This window comes from Lolium rigidum, chromosome 7 (genome assembly GCF_022539505.1).
Source record: "Lolium rigidum isolate FL_2022 chromosome 7, APGP_CSIRO_Lrig_0.1, whole genome shotgun sequence".
In the NCBI taxonomy this organism is placed as follows: domain Eukaryota; kingdom Viridiplantae; phylum Streptophyta; class Magnoliopsida; order Poales; family Poaceae; genus Lolium; species Lolium rigidum.
The window spans coordinates 9,051,858-9,065,711 of record NC_061514.1 but is presented as its reverse complement, the minus strand read 5'-3'; the positions used below and the strand labels follow the sequence as shown (position 1 = coordinate 9,065,711).

The window sequence follows — 13,854 nt, the reverse complement described above, 5'->3', positions numbered from 1 at the left end:
TAGATGGCACGCGCGCTTCGCCGCGCCGGCTGCCAGTCGTTTTCAGATCCTTTGTTTTAGGTGGCATTTCCGTCATCCGTGCGAGTTTCGAGCATAGTGGCGAGGTATACGTGCTAGGCCTGCCTGTATTCTTAAGGCCTTAACCAAAAACAGTAAGGAAGAAGTAAACTTAATTCGTGCGCGAAGCTTAACCATCTTAGTGTTGGTATATTGTACTGCATCGCAGAGTCCCTGTAGCCTTAGATGAGTCCGTTGTGCATATATACGAATTTGGATAAGATTGGTGAAAAAGGGCGGTGTTTATCAATGCATGGAGGCCGCGCGCCCAGCTGGTAGACAATGTGTCCAAGTTCTTTCAATCTAGCTGGTGGCGGTCATGCATGCGTGCCTGGTGGTTAGCTGGTGGCGGTCATGCATGCGTGCCTGGTGGTGTGCTCTTCTCACGACGTACACGAACGTGGCGAGCCGCACATCAGATACATTGTCTTCTAGTTTTAGACCTGCCAGAGCAGCTGTTCTTTGCATATAAGAATACCTTCACTGGTTCGTTAGGTATCACGAACACCCATGCTCTATCATTGTTAACATTCATAGTAGAATGAGACAGTGCGAGCATACAAGGTGCTGAAGCAGCGCTCTACCGATGGAGCTTGCCGCCATCGACGCGCCACCAAACGGTAGAGGCGATCTGTCCAAACTCTGCTAGTAGTATATTCGTTGTTACAGAATACCTTCCTTGTTCCCCATCGATTTTCAAACAGGCCAGCACCAGGCCATCCTGATTTCTCTCCGCGCTCTCGGAGAACGAACTGGAAAGAATAGGCGGCGGCACGCCTGTATACCAGACGGAGAAGGCTCATCATGGCTTCGCCTGTAGAGAATGGATCGGCTAAGCGCCGCCATATGAGATTGATGCGCAGATCATGGACAACATGGTTGCTCGGGAATACTGTGGTTCCCATGAGGCCAGGCTACTAAGACACTGTTGCATCCTCACCGGCTGGTTTGGAGACCGACAAATTGCTGCACAGCCTTCAATGACGGTACCTTCCTTCCTGCCTTCTCAACACCAGCTTTCTCGCTGCCTCGAATAGCAGCCTCTTGGCGCTACCTTCCCTGAGAAAAAGAACACGGCAGTCAACGCCCATCACCCCAGTACCAAGTACTCCCTCCGTGCCATTTTAACTAAAGCAGAATGGTGCTTGCCCATGTATGTTTCACATGATGGCCGGCGTCAATTAAATAGGAACCGAGGTAGTAGAAGCAGCAAAATTAGATAGAGTGGTCACCTTTTCTCAGAATGGCTATCCAAAAGTAGTTCATCATCGGCAACGCCCAGATCATCAGTCTGATCGATGTCGACCGATGACTTCTCGCCTGGAGTTTCCTGGAACAAAAAAAGGTCTCAGCTGATACACTTGGTAAGGCAGAATGACAGGACATCAAACAGATGCGCATAGACAAAGGCAGGCGCAGGCAGCGTTGTGTGCAAGCCTGCATCATCAGATGAAAGAGCAAGCGCTGCCTCAGCCTCAGTATCTCCAGATCCTTCAAGATCAGTTAGGGACACATGCAGAAAAAGCTAAACTTAAAATAACTGAAATAGCAAGAGAGAGGCCGCACCAACACTGTCAGTCTCCTCGACAGCAGAGCTCTCACCAGAGACAGCCAGCCACTTAGGCGCTTTACCAGTGACTATAAGCGAAGCATCATGGCCAACAAAGACAAAACTACCTTCAGGGCAGAACCTAACAGCTTGGAAGGGATTATCCTCACCGTGAAACGAATACCGGGACACCCTGACATCAACAATGTAGCTTCTGCCCATCAACATAGCTAGTTCTGCAGGGTCGCAACAGAAAAGAGGATGCAATTCTTGGCAACCAAGATGGAAACAGGCTTGCCAACCAAACCCCACCCCACATCACCGGAAAAAAACCATCTCCACAGAAGCCCCGTCTCCAAACACTACCACAGAGATGCAAAACCTGGAAAAAACAACAATAGAAGAAATGGTTTTAGCCGGAATACCATGCCAAAAGAAAAGACAGACAATGCATCTGTTGCAATCCACACTAACCTAGGGCTCGCACTCTTGCAGCGACACTTTTCGTTGCTACGCCTATAGACGGGTCCTTCCTGAACTGACTTGCAGTTACAGCCGCCGCAAAACCAAAACCACCATCCTGGTTAGGCTGGAGACCCATCAATCACAGTCTTGCTCCTAAATCTCTTACCCTGCAAAACCAAATTAGCATTAGCATCCACAATGAACACATGCGAGCAAACAGGACCAAGCAATGTGCATACTGCGGCAACATGTCGATTCATTTCAAACAACTCTGGCTCAGTGGCAACCAGAATCTCACTCGACTCAAACCGCTGACCCATTTCCATAATAAGCTCCACTTGGTGACCAGATCATACCAACTTGCATATGCCAAACCGAGGGCAGAGAATCAGTAAGCCTAAGTGTGCATGGCAGTTATAGCTACTAATCCATCAACACTAAATGCAAGCCTTCTCATGCATAGTAAATATCTAGCGAAATAAAGGTATATTTCTTGCTAGTTACATACTCCCTCCGGTCCTAAATATAAGCCATATAATTTCTGGCACGGAAATTAAGAAACACATATTTAGGAAAAATTACACCATGTTTGGCTAGGGTTAACCGTAAGTAATTGTCGTGAGCTAATAGAGGACTTTGCATAAGATAAGTAAACCTAATCAAATATCCAAAAATATTGTCCATACAAGTAGGGCAACGCAATAAACCTTATATTCTGGAATTTTTCTCTAAAAACTATATGGCTTATATATAGGAACAGAGGGAGTATTCCTTTCTTAAGCAAGCCTAAAAATCTAAATCAGAATCCTTGTATGCCGAAGAGCTTTGCTACATAATGCTACGAAACAAAATGGAACATAGGTTCATTTCTTACATAACAGTAAAAATATGGACATCTTTTATAATAATTAGCCTTTTTTCGAAACCCATCAATCAATTTGGTTCCTACAAAATCAGACATAACGGAATGGCGAGATAACTATCTGAAGATTGAACAGAAATTTGACAACCACACTGAGAAGATTAAGTTCAGTGGCTTCACAAGCAAACGCCATATGCCATAAAACGGAATCCTTTTTCTTTTGTATCCATCAATACACTTGAGATGTTGAGCACACACTACCCCTGATCCAGGAACTCATCAACGAAGGATACTACAATTTTCGGTTAAATTAAGCGAAAATACTATTTAAGTTATGATTCCAAAACCAGACCTCTACGGAAGCTATCCCTGATTAACATGTAATTCTGCAATTCACAGGCTACTTCATAAATAAACAGTGTAGATTTCACAGATTTAAGTGTATATGATGTGACTACACGTTCAGTTACAAAAATGCATCGATCTAGATATCTAGTACACCTCTGTGGATCCAATGTCATAACCTGTATGGATCCTAGAGAATAATTATCAAATTTTCAAGATCAAATATGCTAGAAAATAAGGTGGGAAGTTGCACTGAAGCAAAATTTAGTTACATTAATTGAAATGGATCTCGACCCAGAGAAGGGCATAACTTAGCTAAGGAAGCATCAAAAATTGATGGACTGAGTTGTTAGTTTAACAGGATGTGCATCCCTCTCGTTTACTATCTACAATGCAATTAATGTGTCTATTTATCAATGAAATCTTACGATGAGGCTAATGGGTTATGTGATAAAACATGAGCTCAGACGTAATTAAGCCACACAGGGTTAGCTAGTTATTTTTGCCTCCTTGCATGATTTGATTTGGACCAGCAGCAACGACTCCTTGTTAAACCAGTATCAGAATTCTGCTGCATGGCTTGGTCATTGATAAAGATACTGTAGGCTCAGCACTGTTGCAGTCCAGGAGCTGCAAGATGAAGAGCAGTATGCTGACCACGCTGGCCATAATCAAGCGACAGAGGGCCGTGTTGCAGATAAGTAAATGATAATTCAAGTGCATAATTTATGGAAATTCAATTCGGCTCCCGGGTGCGTATGCTCCCTATACCAAAAAATTATATTTCGAGTTGTCGAAATTTTTTGACACAAAATTCTACATGTACATCTCTATAATATATGTGCATTCGCCAAGTTTTATGAAAAATCAATATTTTTTATGGTCTATGTAAAAAAGAGAAAATTTATCTTGTAAAAAGCATTATTTTTAGCACTGAGTTTTGTCTTTTTTGCACACGTCACATGACAAGTTCATTTTTTATGAAACAACTTTGTGAGCGTATAGCACGTGAAGATGTACGTGTGAATTTTTCGTTTCAATTTTTTTGAAATTCAAAATGTGTGTAACATGAATTTCAAAATAGAGGGAGCATATGCTCACATGTTCCAAAACACCACTCCCCATAATTTAGAAGTATTATCGACCATGGTTTTTAAGGCGGCGCTTTGGCGCCTTAAGGAGGAGGCGCTTTGGCGCCTAGGCGACGCCTAGGCGGTCACTTTGGACGCCTAGGCGCCTAAAGCGGCTACAAAGCGGAGGGGGAGCGCCTTGACGCCTAGGCGTCGAGCGACGATTTTTAAACCATGTTATCGACATTTGACAAAGTGATCGGATGAATTGTGGACCTCTCAAACACTCCCGAATTTATGTCACATAAACATACTACACACTTTTCATTGGTCTATGCCCCACTGAAACATTTTATGTCTTCACCAATCATAAGAAGCAAAGCATGCAACCCATGTTGCAGGAATAGGATCAACCAAACTAAAAAAAAACTGTAGCATATACATCAAGCAAGAAGAATAAACTTTCATACCATAAAAAGCTAAGAATATGTGCGTGAGCCATTCTTAGCCTGAATATGTATACTTTGGAGTGTTTCCGTTACCTTCCCCTGATAATGCCACGCGAGCATGAAAAAAGCAACGCAAGCACCGGCGATCGGACCAGCACCACTCGCTACTTCTTACAGGTATCCCGAGGCGGCACGAGCGAGCAGCTGCTAGGAAAGAGTAAGCAACATAAAATGTCAATCTTGTTAGAGTTGCACACATGGCTCTTGAATAAATCAATCCTATTAGAGTTGCACACATGGCTCTTGAATAAATCAATCTTGTTGGAATTTTATTGATTCATGATTCATGTTACAGCATATTAGTATATGGCCCTGCTGTCAATTACAAATTAGTACTGCTTTGGTATGTCCTCTTGTTAATGATGTCCAGATTCACCGTTAACCCATGTCATCATCAACAAATATGTGAGAAATAAGTTTTTCATGAGTTTAAAGCACCTTAGTATTTCATATTGACCTGGAAATGTCTAAATCAGGAAATTATTTTTATCTATGGTTTCCTGCAGTATTGGTTTTGGTTTTCGATTGCTAAATCTCTAGAAAGTGCAGTCATCATACAGTAGAAAATTTATTGAATCCTACGAAACAAAAAAACTCTAAAGCAATTATCTTTGCAAAAAGAATACCAATATGAAGAATCAGAAGAATAAAAAGAAAAGAGCTACCTTATGTTACAACTAATCTGAGAGCTTAGCCTTCTCCCGAAGCATCTAGCCTGGCTGCCATGGCTAGCACCAAACGGGGAAAAGTGACCACTCAGGATCTAGATCCGCGGCGCAGCTGGCCCCGCACTCCGGCGCAGTTCGGGGATCTAGGGAGGGGAGGTCGGAGGCAGCGAGAAGGGCAGGACGGGGCCGGGCGTCCTATGTCCGTCGCGGGAGCCTGGACATGGAGGAGAGGATCTGGGTTCCGTTCGTGAGCGAGGACAGGGGCGATTGTTGGGCTAGGAACAGTTTTTTCCGGCTGCGCCCCCATGGACCTCCGGCCGTGCAGGCGCCCACGACGACTTGGCCTGGTCCAATCGCAGATGTTGAGTGGTAGTAGCCTGGCCCCGGAGCCCGCTCCTCCGTCCGTGTGTACTGCGTCCCCATCGACCTTCGCCGTGGAGGCGTGACGACTCAAGCTACCCTGCAGCCGGAGAAGGAGAGCGAGGCGTTGCCTCCCCTGTAAATGGAGAGATAGGATCGATTAGGGGAGCGGTTTTTCTAGGTGGAACGGCGGGCGGATGAACCCATCTCTTCCAACCTTTTTCAGAGGACGATCTCCCACGAGATCATAGGGACGGGATGACGACCACGACGGCGCCGCCCTTTCTGGCTACTGCGCCCACCGTCCCCAGCCCCCCACCACTGACTACGCACCGCCGCCACCCTCGCCATGTACTGCCTCTGTGCCGGTGCAGGCGGCCGCCCTACGGATCCGACGACTGGGCAGTGACCTCGGGTCGGCAGCCAGAAACCCTAGGGAGAGCGAAGAGACAAATGGAGTGCGGGGCTAAGTTTGGGGAGCGGATGCCAGTGCCACACTGCAATGGCCCACCCTGCGTACGCGTCGAGCAGCAGTGCAGCACCGTCAAAGAAAGCAGTGGGAGGCACGTATTACTGCAGGCCCACATGGCGATGTAAACATTAGCAGCGCATCGGCGGGGCGCTGAGAAGCCAGCGATCTCAACAGCCTTAATTCTTTTAAAGAATGCTCGCACCTCGGCAGCCGCCTGCACCGGTTTCTGGCCTCGAACGCATCCAGTCACGGCGCCGTGGGCGGCCGTTATGCCGTCGGGGAAGAAGTCGTGGCACGACAGAGTTCAAGCTCGTCGGCAGACTAGCCGTTGCTTCCGTCATCCTCTGTGGTGGCGGCACGCTCCTGGTCAGCGCTGGCGCCCCGCTGCAGAGACCAGACGATCCTGGGGACGTGGGCGACGAGCATCAGCATCACACCGGCCGCCTAGACGGCGATGGAGAGAACCATTGAAGACTTGAAGCCATGCTAGCTACCGTTGATCATCTTGTTAGAGCATGTCTAACAGGTCCTTTATTTCTCTGCTCCGTATAACGCGAGTTTTTCGCCCCGTATCAGAAAAGTGCGTCTAGCTGAAGCATTCCGTCTAGCAGACCCCGTATTTCGCCCTGTATTTTTTAAAATTAAAACCCCGGGAAAATTAAAACCATAGTTCATCTTCATTGATCATACGGTGGATCATACATACATAGGGGATTCTACACTGCGGGGCTATCTAGTCGTCGAGGATGACGAATGGCACGAACGGCCCCCTGGCGGCAGCCTCCTGCGCCTCGAATTCCGCCACGGTGGCGATGGCCGCCGCCTCCTCCTCTGCCTCCGCCCGAGCCTTCTCGGCGGCCTCCGCCTCCGATGCGGCCAGCGCCTGCCGGAATGCCGCGTCCTCCTCTGCCTCCTCCGCTTCCTCCTCGCCGGCACGCGGATCGCCTCCGCTTCCTCCGCCGCTGGTGCTGCCGATGCGCGCCGCCCATGCCGCCTTCGCCGCGCGCTCGCGCTCCCACTCGGCGCGCCACTTCTCGAAGGCGACGCCGCTCATCGGCTTGAGCGGCGGGTCTTGTCGGTACCACCGCCCACCCGCGGCGAACTCCCGGAGCGAATCCAGCACGTAAAGCGCGCCGGCGTACCGGCACGCCGCACGGCGACTCCCCGCGGCGGAGCGCTTGCATTGGCGCCGCCACGCCTCCTCCACGGTGTCCGGCAAGCGGGATCGCTTCGATCCGCTCGCCGGCGAGGCGGTACTGCGGCCGCGGGCGTACATGCCCAACGGCGGTCGAAATGTGGAGCTGGGGTGGGCGGAATTTCTCGCCAGAGCTAACTACGGGCGAGTGAGGGGTTAACCCCTCACTCGCACCTGCGCCCAGTATAAGTAGGGGGCGGCGGGGCCGATTTCCTGGGCCCCGTATTCCGCCGAAACGGGCCGGCCCGAATACGGGGCCTGCTAGACGGCCCAAGCCGCGCCTGCCCCGTATCCCGCCGGAATTTTACGGGGTGGGCGGGTTATAAGGGGCCTGTTAGACATGCTCTTACTACTTCCATTAATTCTTTGGCTTAGGATTTGGAGCTGGAGATATGTAATGCTGAAGTGTTAGGAGAAACCAAGGAGGAGGCGACGACCTTATCACCGGAATCTTGTTACATCACTAGCTATGTGTAACTAAGCAAGCCAAGCTACTAATCAAGGCACTTGATATGAGTTGCTCAATGGCGGATATGTACAAGGAAGAAAAGGACCGCGCAACAGTTAAAAATAGCACTTCTGTTATTGCTCAGTCTATTGAAAATTTCTTAATACTAAGTCCATGGGCTTAGTGCTAGGATTAGCCTAGTTCTTTTTTCTCAGATTAGTCATAACCCTATTGTATCTTTCCATCCCACACAACTACCCGAATGTATATAAATCCAGTAGTTTTTATGTCGCGTACTTATGTCTTATTAGGATGCTTCCTGTTTTCGCATTGTGGTTTCGTCCATACTCGATCAATGTCCAGTGTATCATAAGTTCAACCACTTGTACCCAAGCAACATAAATTAAGAGATAACAAACGCCAAATAACAAGATAGGGTGCGGCACCACCATCCCTCCGCGCTCCTAAATCGGCTAACCCGTGTCCTCCCTCGGGATGGTCGGGGGGGAGGGGGATCCAATTGCACTTCTAGAGTACCTCCCAAAGCACCTCACTATATCGCCGTAGTTGTTGGCCATGGCCGTAGTTGCCATGGGCCCCTCTGCGAAAGCTTGATGGAGAGCTCCAGCTTGTCGCCTATCTCTCAGTTGACATGGCATGGCAGGCAAGGGCGGGAACCTTGGGATCCATCTGCGTGGGTTGTGCATCCGGTGGAGGTGGAAATCGACCTGCTTGCTCGGTCGTCTAGATGGCGGAAGCTTCGTGCCATGCGTGTCGTATGGGAGCCATGTCGTAGAAGCAGGTGCCCTAATCATATGGTGACATGAGAATGGTAATAAATGTGGTGTGTCTGGTTCTTCGGTGGCGGCGTCCACCATGGTCGTGTGTACGGCGCGACAAACAAATCTTGAGATGGTGATGCTCTAGTCCTAGTTTTTTTTGAGGTTGATGACTATATGAGACACCCACTCCATGGGTGATGGAGTTTCCGAGGCCGGCAGCCGTATGTGGCCCCAAATCAGGTTTGATCCTCTTGGTAAGTTCTAAGGAAGACGCTTCATGCGGAGTCATCAAGTCTTGTATGTTTCTAGTGTCAATAGGAAGACGTCCCTTTGTCGCCACACTATGTGTATCGAAGGTGGTGTGATAGTGACTGCAAGTGGGCGGTAGGGAACACTTTTTTTGCTTCCGGTATTTCCTTTAGTGGCATCTGGCTCACCATGTCATAAACTGGTAGAGGGATAATGCCCATGGCGACTTCAACGACAATTTTGCACCCAATCTAGTGGAAACACGAGATCCATGCCACTTGCATACGCTCTTGTTGAAAGCGGTGGCTCGAAACTCATAAGCGGGGATGAAAGTCCCAAGATCGACCGGTGGTTGGACTTGTTATCATCCGAGCACGTGCGATGATCCCCTCTTGAAGATTATGCCTAGGATTTTATACTTTTAGTTTGTTTCACTCATTTGCATAGGGTTAGTAGTAGGTCACTGGAGCCACTCTCCTAGGCATACACCTTTGGATTTTTTCGGTCGATCTGCATCAATGCGAGGCTTTGCCTAACTCTTTTGAATAGTGAATGATATGTGTTTGTGTGCCTCCGCCGAGAAGGTCGGGGTATTCACCCTTTTCAAAGTAATGTACAATTAATAAACCCTTTTGCTAGCTCTAGGTCGATCGAGAGTTTAGTTAGTTATAGGTCGATTCTAGGATCATTAGATTTACACCGTGATTCGTGCACATAAAACTTACATATGGATTTATCAATAAATGGCTGTGTGCATCTATTTGATGCAGAGGCTGGGGTGATACCCATTTCGAAAAAAACATAAAAATTACACATGGATGTGAAATTGTCCATGTGCCACATTTTTTTAATCAATTACCCATGAAGTACACATGAAATTAGGTGGCATATAATTAAATTATTTCTAGATCAACTGAAAACTAGCGCGTCAACTTTTGTAAAAAAAAAAGACGATTGGTGCAAAATGAAATAGGTTGGTTTCAAACCCACAGCTTTGCGCTTGCTAGCTAGCCGGCCGACAGCCCGACAGTAACACCTCAGGGCTCAGGCGCATGAAAGCATGGATATTTACGGTTCAAAACCATGAAACGGTCTCATACAGTACGCTGCACACAGGTTAGCTTATTCCGGGCAACAATTCCTTGGTTAGTCCACTTGTCTGGGAAAGCAGCATGATTCGGGCCGTACTGGTTCTTGGGTTAGTGTGTCACACATCTTGATCTTAGTAATCTTCAGAAAATATGTGTCACGTTTTGTGGCATGTCGGTCTAGAGCTAGTGTACTTCAATTTTGCTTTTCACTACAAAAACTATTTTTGTCGCTGGGCCGGACGCAAGATCATACTGGGCTCAATCAAACTCAATTCAAATCCTATATAAACCCGCTCACCTGACAAGCTCAAAAAGCACCAGTACAACCGGACAAGTACCCAACAACGAGCCTTGCAGCAGTAGTAAGAGAGAGATAGCTGCTCACTAAGCAAGCTAAGTCACTCCCTCCCTCCCAGCTAGCTACGTACAACAACCTCAGCCAAGCCAAGATCGAGCAATGGCGCCGCCGTCCCAAGCCCGTGCGCTGGCCCTCCTGATCGTCATCGTCTGCTCCTCCTCTCCCCTCCTCGCCCACGCGCAGAAGGCGCCCGAGGACGGCCTGTGCGCCGACCCGGCGGCGGCGCCCGACGCATGCCACAACGTGCCCAAGGCGCTGCGTCTCAAGCTCATCGCCATCCCGACCATCCTGCTCTCCAGCGTGGTCGGCGTGTGCCTGCCGCTCCTCGCCAGGTCCGTGCCGGCGCTGCACCCCGACCGAAGCCTCTTCTCCGTCGTGAAAGCATTCGCGTCGGGGGTCATCCTCGGCACCGGATATATGCACGTGCTGCCGGACTCCTTCAACAACCTCTCCTCCCCCTGCCTCCCCGTGAAGCCCTGGGGGGAATTCCCCTTCACCGCCTTCGTCGCCATGCTCGCCGCCCTCTTCACGCTCATGGTCGACTCGCTCATGCTCACCTTCTACAACCGGAACAAGGGCGGCGCCAGCCGTGGTAATACCGCCACAGTCGCCGACCACGAGAGCCCGGAGCAGGGAGGAAACTGGCACGGACATGGGCATGGACATGGCCACGGCATGGCGTTGGCCAAGCCTGACGACGCAGAGGCCGGCCAGATGCAGCTGCGACGGAACCGCGTTGTCGTTCAGGTATCTTGTGTCACACTTGCCATTACGCTCCCTGGACCTGCCAATTATTAGTTCTGTTTGATCTTTTTCATGTCACTGAGCAATGTACTTGTGCTTCTTACAACTACTGTTGGGCAAGACTAATTTGCGTCGCCACAGCCAGACTGGCCGGCCGTTTCTTTCCTCTTTCACATAGTCAACGTATGGTCAAACTTTCTTTTTCGGAAACTTTGAAGGGCTTCTCAAAGATCTCGTTGTAATTTTCGTTTTTCTTGAGCTGCTTTGTACTGTTCGGTGTTTCTTTTAATGCCAGTGTCCTATTCGCAAAAAAAAAAACTATTGGAAAATCGAGTTGTCACTTTCAGAAATTTCAAACTTCCGACTCTTTTTTAAAAATTAGAAATTTGAGACTTTTAGAACTTCAACTTTGGAAATTTGGAACTTCCAAAAAATCACTTAAAAACTTTCAGATATTTCAACTATTAGAAAATTAATTATTTTTTTTGAAAAAATTACAATTTGAGAAATATAAAACATGTAAATGCAGAAGTTTGGGTAACACGCTGCACAATTATCTAACTTTTTATTTTATAATGTTTCCAATAACTAGAGTAGGGAATCAACTAATTCCATATTCACTTGTTTTTTTCCTAGACTTGTTAAGACTCTGTGCATCTTAGTTATGCAGAAATCGGTGCAATACTTAAACCTTTTAAGTGATTTTTTAAATATGGGGAGTGCTTTATTACAAAATTTTATGTAACCGGGAGTAACTGTGGGCGCGACCAAGCTAATGATTGGATATTTGTTTTGTCGCACTATAGGTCGCTAACGGAGTCAAACTACGCCACTTGAACCAAAAGTCCGAACTTATGGAAAGGGCTATGCAATCTACTTATACACGTCAACATAATCTTCCATTTGTCTACCAACCTAATACTTTAATATATGAACACTTGGATCAAATGATAGCTTTAGTACTTTAGTTAACTTAGTTTTTTTGTGTGCGGGGTTAAGCTATGAGTTGCACGTTTGACTTCAGTTTGTAGTTCATTTATTTCCTTTTGTTTCATCTTGCATATTCGTGTATCCTACTAGAAAATTAAGCACGGCTGGTTGATGTTTTAATTGAAGCCTATGTGACAGCTGTGTCATATGTTTGTCCCCAAGTAAAACTGATTGATTAATCTTCACTGTTCAGTTTGTATCGTATGATGATCCAGATAGATCTGTGTACATTCATGATTCATCACTTGAGTGATTTTCTGTTAAGGAAATCGAGCTCAATAATAAGAATGTAACTACGCATGGCACCTCTAGTTTGTGTTCTAATGATGCATGCACTGACGACGGGTGCAGGTTCTAGAGATGGGCATCGTGGTGCACTCCGTGGTGATCGGGCTGGGCATGGGAGCGTCGCAGAGCGTTTGCACCATCCGGCCGCTGGTGGCGGCCATGTGCTTCCACCAGATGTTCGAGGGCATGGGCCTCGGCGGCTGCATCCTCCAGGCCGAGTACGGCGCCAGGATGAAGTCCGGCCTCGTCTTCTTCTTCTCCACCACCACGCCGTTTGGGATCGTGCTCGGCCTGGCGCTCACCAAGGTGTACAGGGACAACAGCCCCACTGCGCTCATCGTCGTCGGCCTGCTGAACGCCGTCTCCGCCGGGTTGCTCCACTACATGGCCCTCGTCGAGCTTCTCGCCGCCGAGTTCATGGGGCCCAAGCTGCAGGCCAGCGCCAGGCTCCAGCTCGTCTGCTTCCTCGCCGTCCTCCTCGGCGCCGGCGGCATGTCAGTCATGGCCAAGTGGGCGTGACCGTCTGACCGCGACACCTGTTTCACCGTGCTCGCTCTGCTGTACGTAGTGCTGTAGCACATCGCCACCCTGTATAGTACTCCCTACTTGCCACAATCTAGTGCATATAAGCACTAGACTGCGAAGTTGTAATTAGCTTGCTTGGCCAAATCAGCCTCAGCTACTAGCCTATATTGTTGTAAACGTAGGGTGTTTGACACGTCAACTGTACATAAAGTATTGTATACCGACCCGCACGTTTGGGACCCGTCTACGGGCGAGGTCGACATCGTGGACGTCGAGTTCCGCCGCGTGATTAGTGCGTAATATAGCATCGTACCAATACTTTCTTTAGTCAATTTCCACTTTGTTCGATACGAAGCCTTATACGGGACTGCGGCGTACGCAAGTGGGTGGGTACTTACTGCGCATTAGACACATGGTGCAGTATAGAGAGGTGCGTGCTGTACCGATTGAATTAAATGCTTTGTCAGGTGCCCTCCCACCCCCTTGTCTCCGGTGCCCGCTCCTCTCATTTATTGCTATCAAATGCAACGGCACAAAATTAATGCCCTCATTGACTAGAAGTGAAGTTGAATTAACTTCAGTAAGCTAGAATAAGAGTAATTAGCCTTGCTGATTGAGATTTTTCATTTGGATGAGCTCTAAAAACAATTTTCTCCCGATGATTACTCCATTTGGAACTTACTTCATAGAATATTAAAAACATCAAGATCTAAAAAGATGTCATTTTTTACTAATCCAAAATGGACATTTTGTACTAATGATTGTGTTATAATATATTTTCTAAAACATTATTTTAAAAATATGGAAAGATTCATTGGCAGTTTTCC

At 47.8% G+C, this 13,854-nt stretch overlaps 1 protein-coding gene and 2 long non-coding RNA genes across 4 annotated transcripts; 1 reads left to right on the top strand and 2 right to left on the bottom strand.

Annotated features, from left to right (window-relative positions):
* Window positions 1–551: 551 nt before the first annotated feature.
* Window positions 552–4,840, bottom strand: LOC124674009. Of its 2 annotated transcripts, none has more exons than XR_006992912.1 (4): window positions 4,819–4,840; window positions 2,081–2,238; window positions 1,290–1,988; window positions 552–1,116 (listed from the first exon to the last, which is right to left on the bottom strand). It is a non-coding gene; the product is annotated as an uncharacterized LOC124674009 (long non-coding RNA). The 2 variants fall into 2 exon arrangements; XR_006992911.1 differs by lacking the exon at window positions 4,819–4,840 and adding an exon at window positions 2,311–2,663.
* Window positions 4,841–4,892: 52 nt separating this feature from the next.
* On the bottom strand, window positions 4,893–6,490 carry LOC124674011. Its single transcript, XR_006992913.1, has 3 exons — window positions 6,103–6,490; window positions 5,523–6,021; window positions 4,893–5,001 (listed from the first exon to the last, which is right to left on the bottom strand). It is a non-coding gene; the product is annotated as an uncharacterized LOC124674011 (long non-coding RNA).
* Window positions 6,491–10,579: 4,089 nt separating this feature from the next.
* On the top strand, window positions 10,580–13,021 carry LOC124669907 (fe(2+) transport protein 1-like). Its single transcript, XM_047206441.1, has 2 exons — window positions 10,580–11,227; window positions 12,566–13,021. Exons 1-2 carry the CDS (start codon window positions 10,580–10,582, stop codon window positions 13,019–13,021), a joined length of 1,104 nt encoding a protein of 367 aa, XP_047062397.1.
* Window positions 13,022–13,854: the final 833 nt, after the last annotated feature.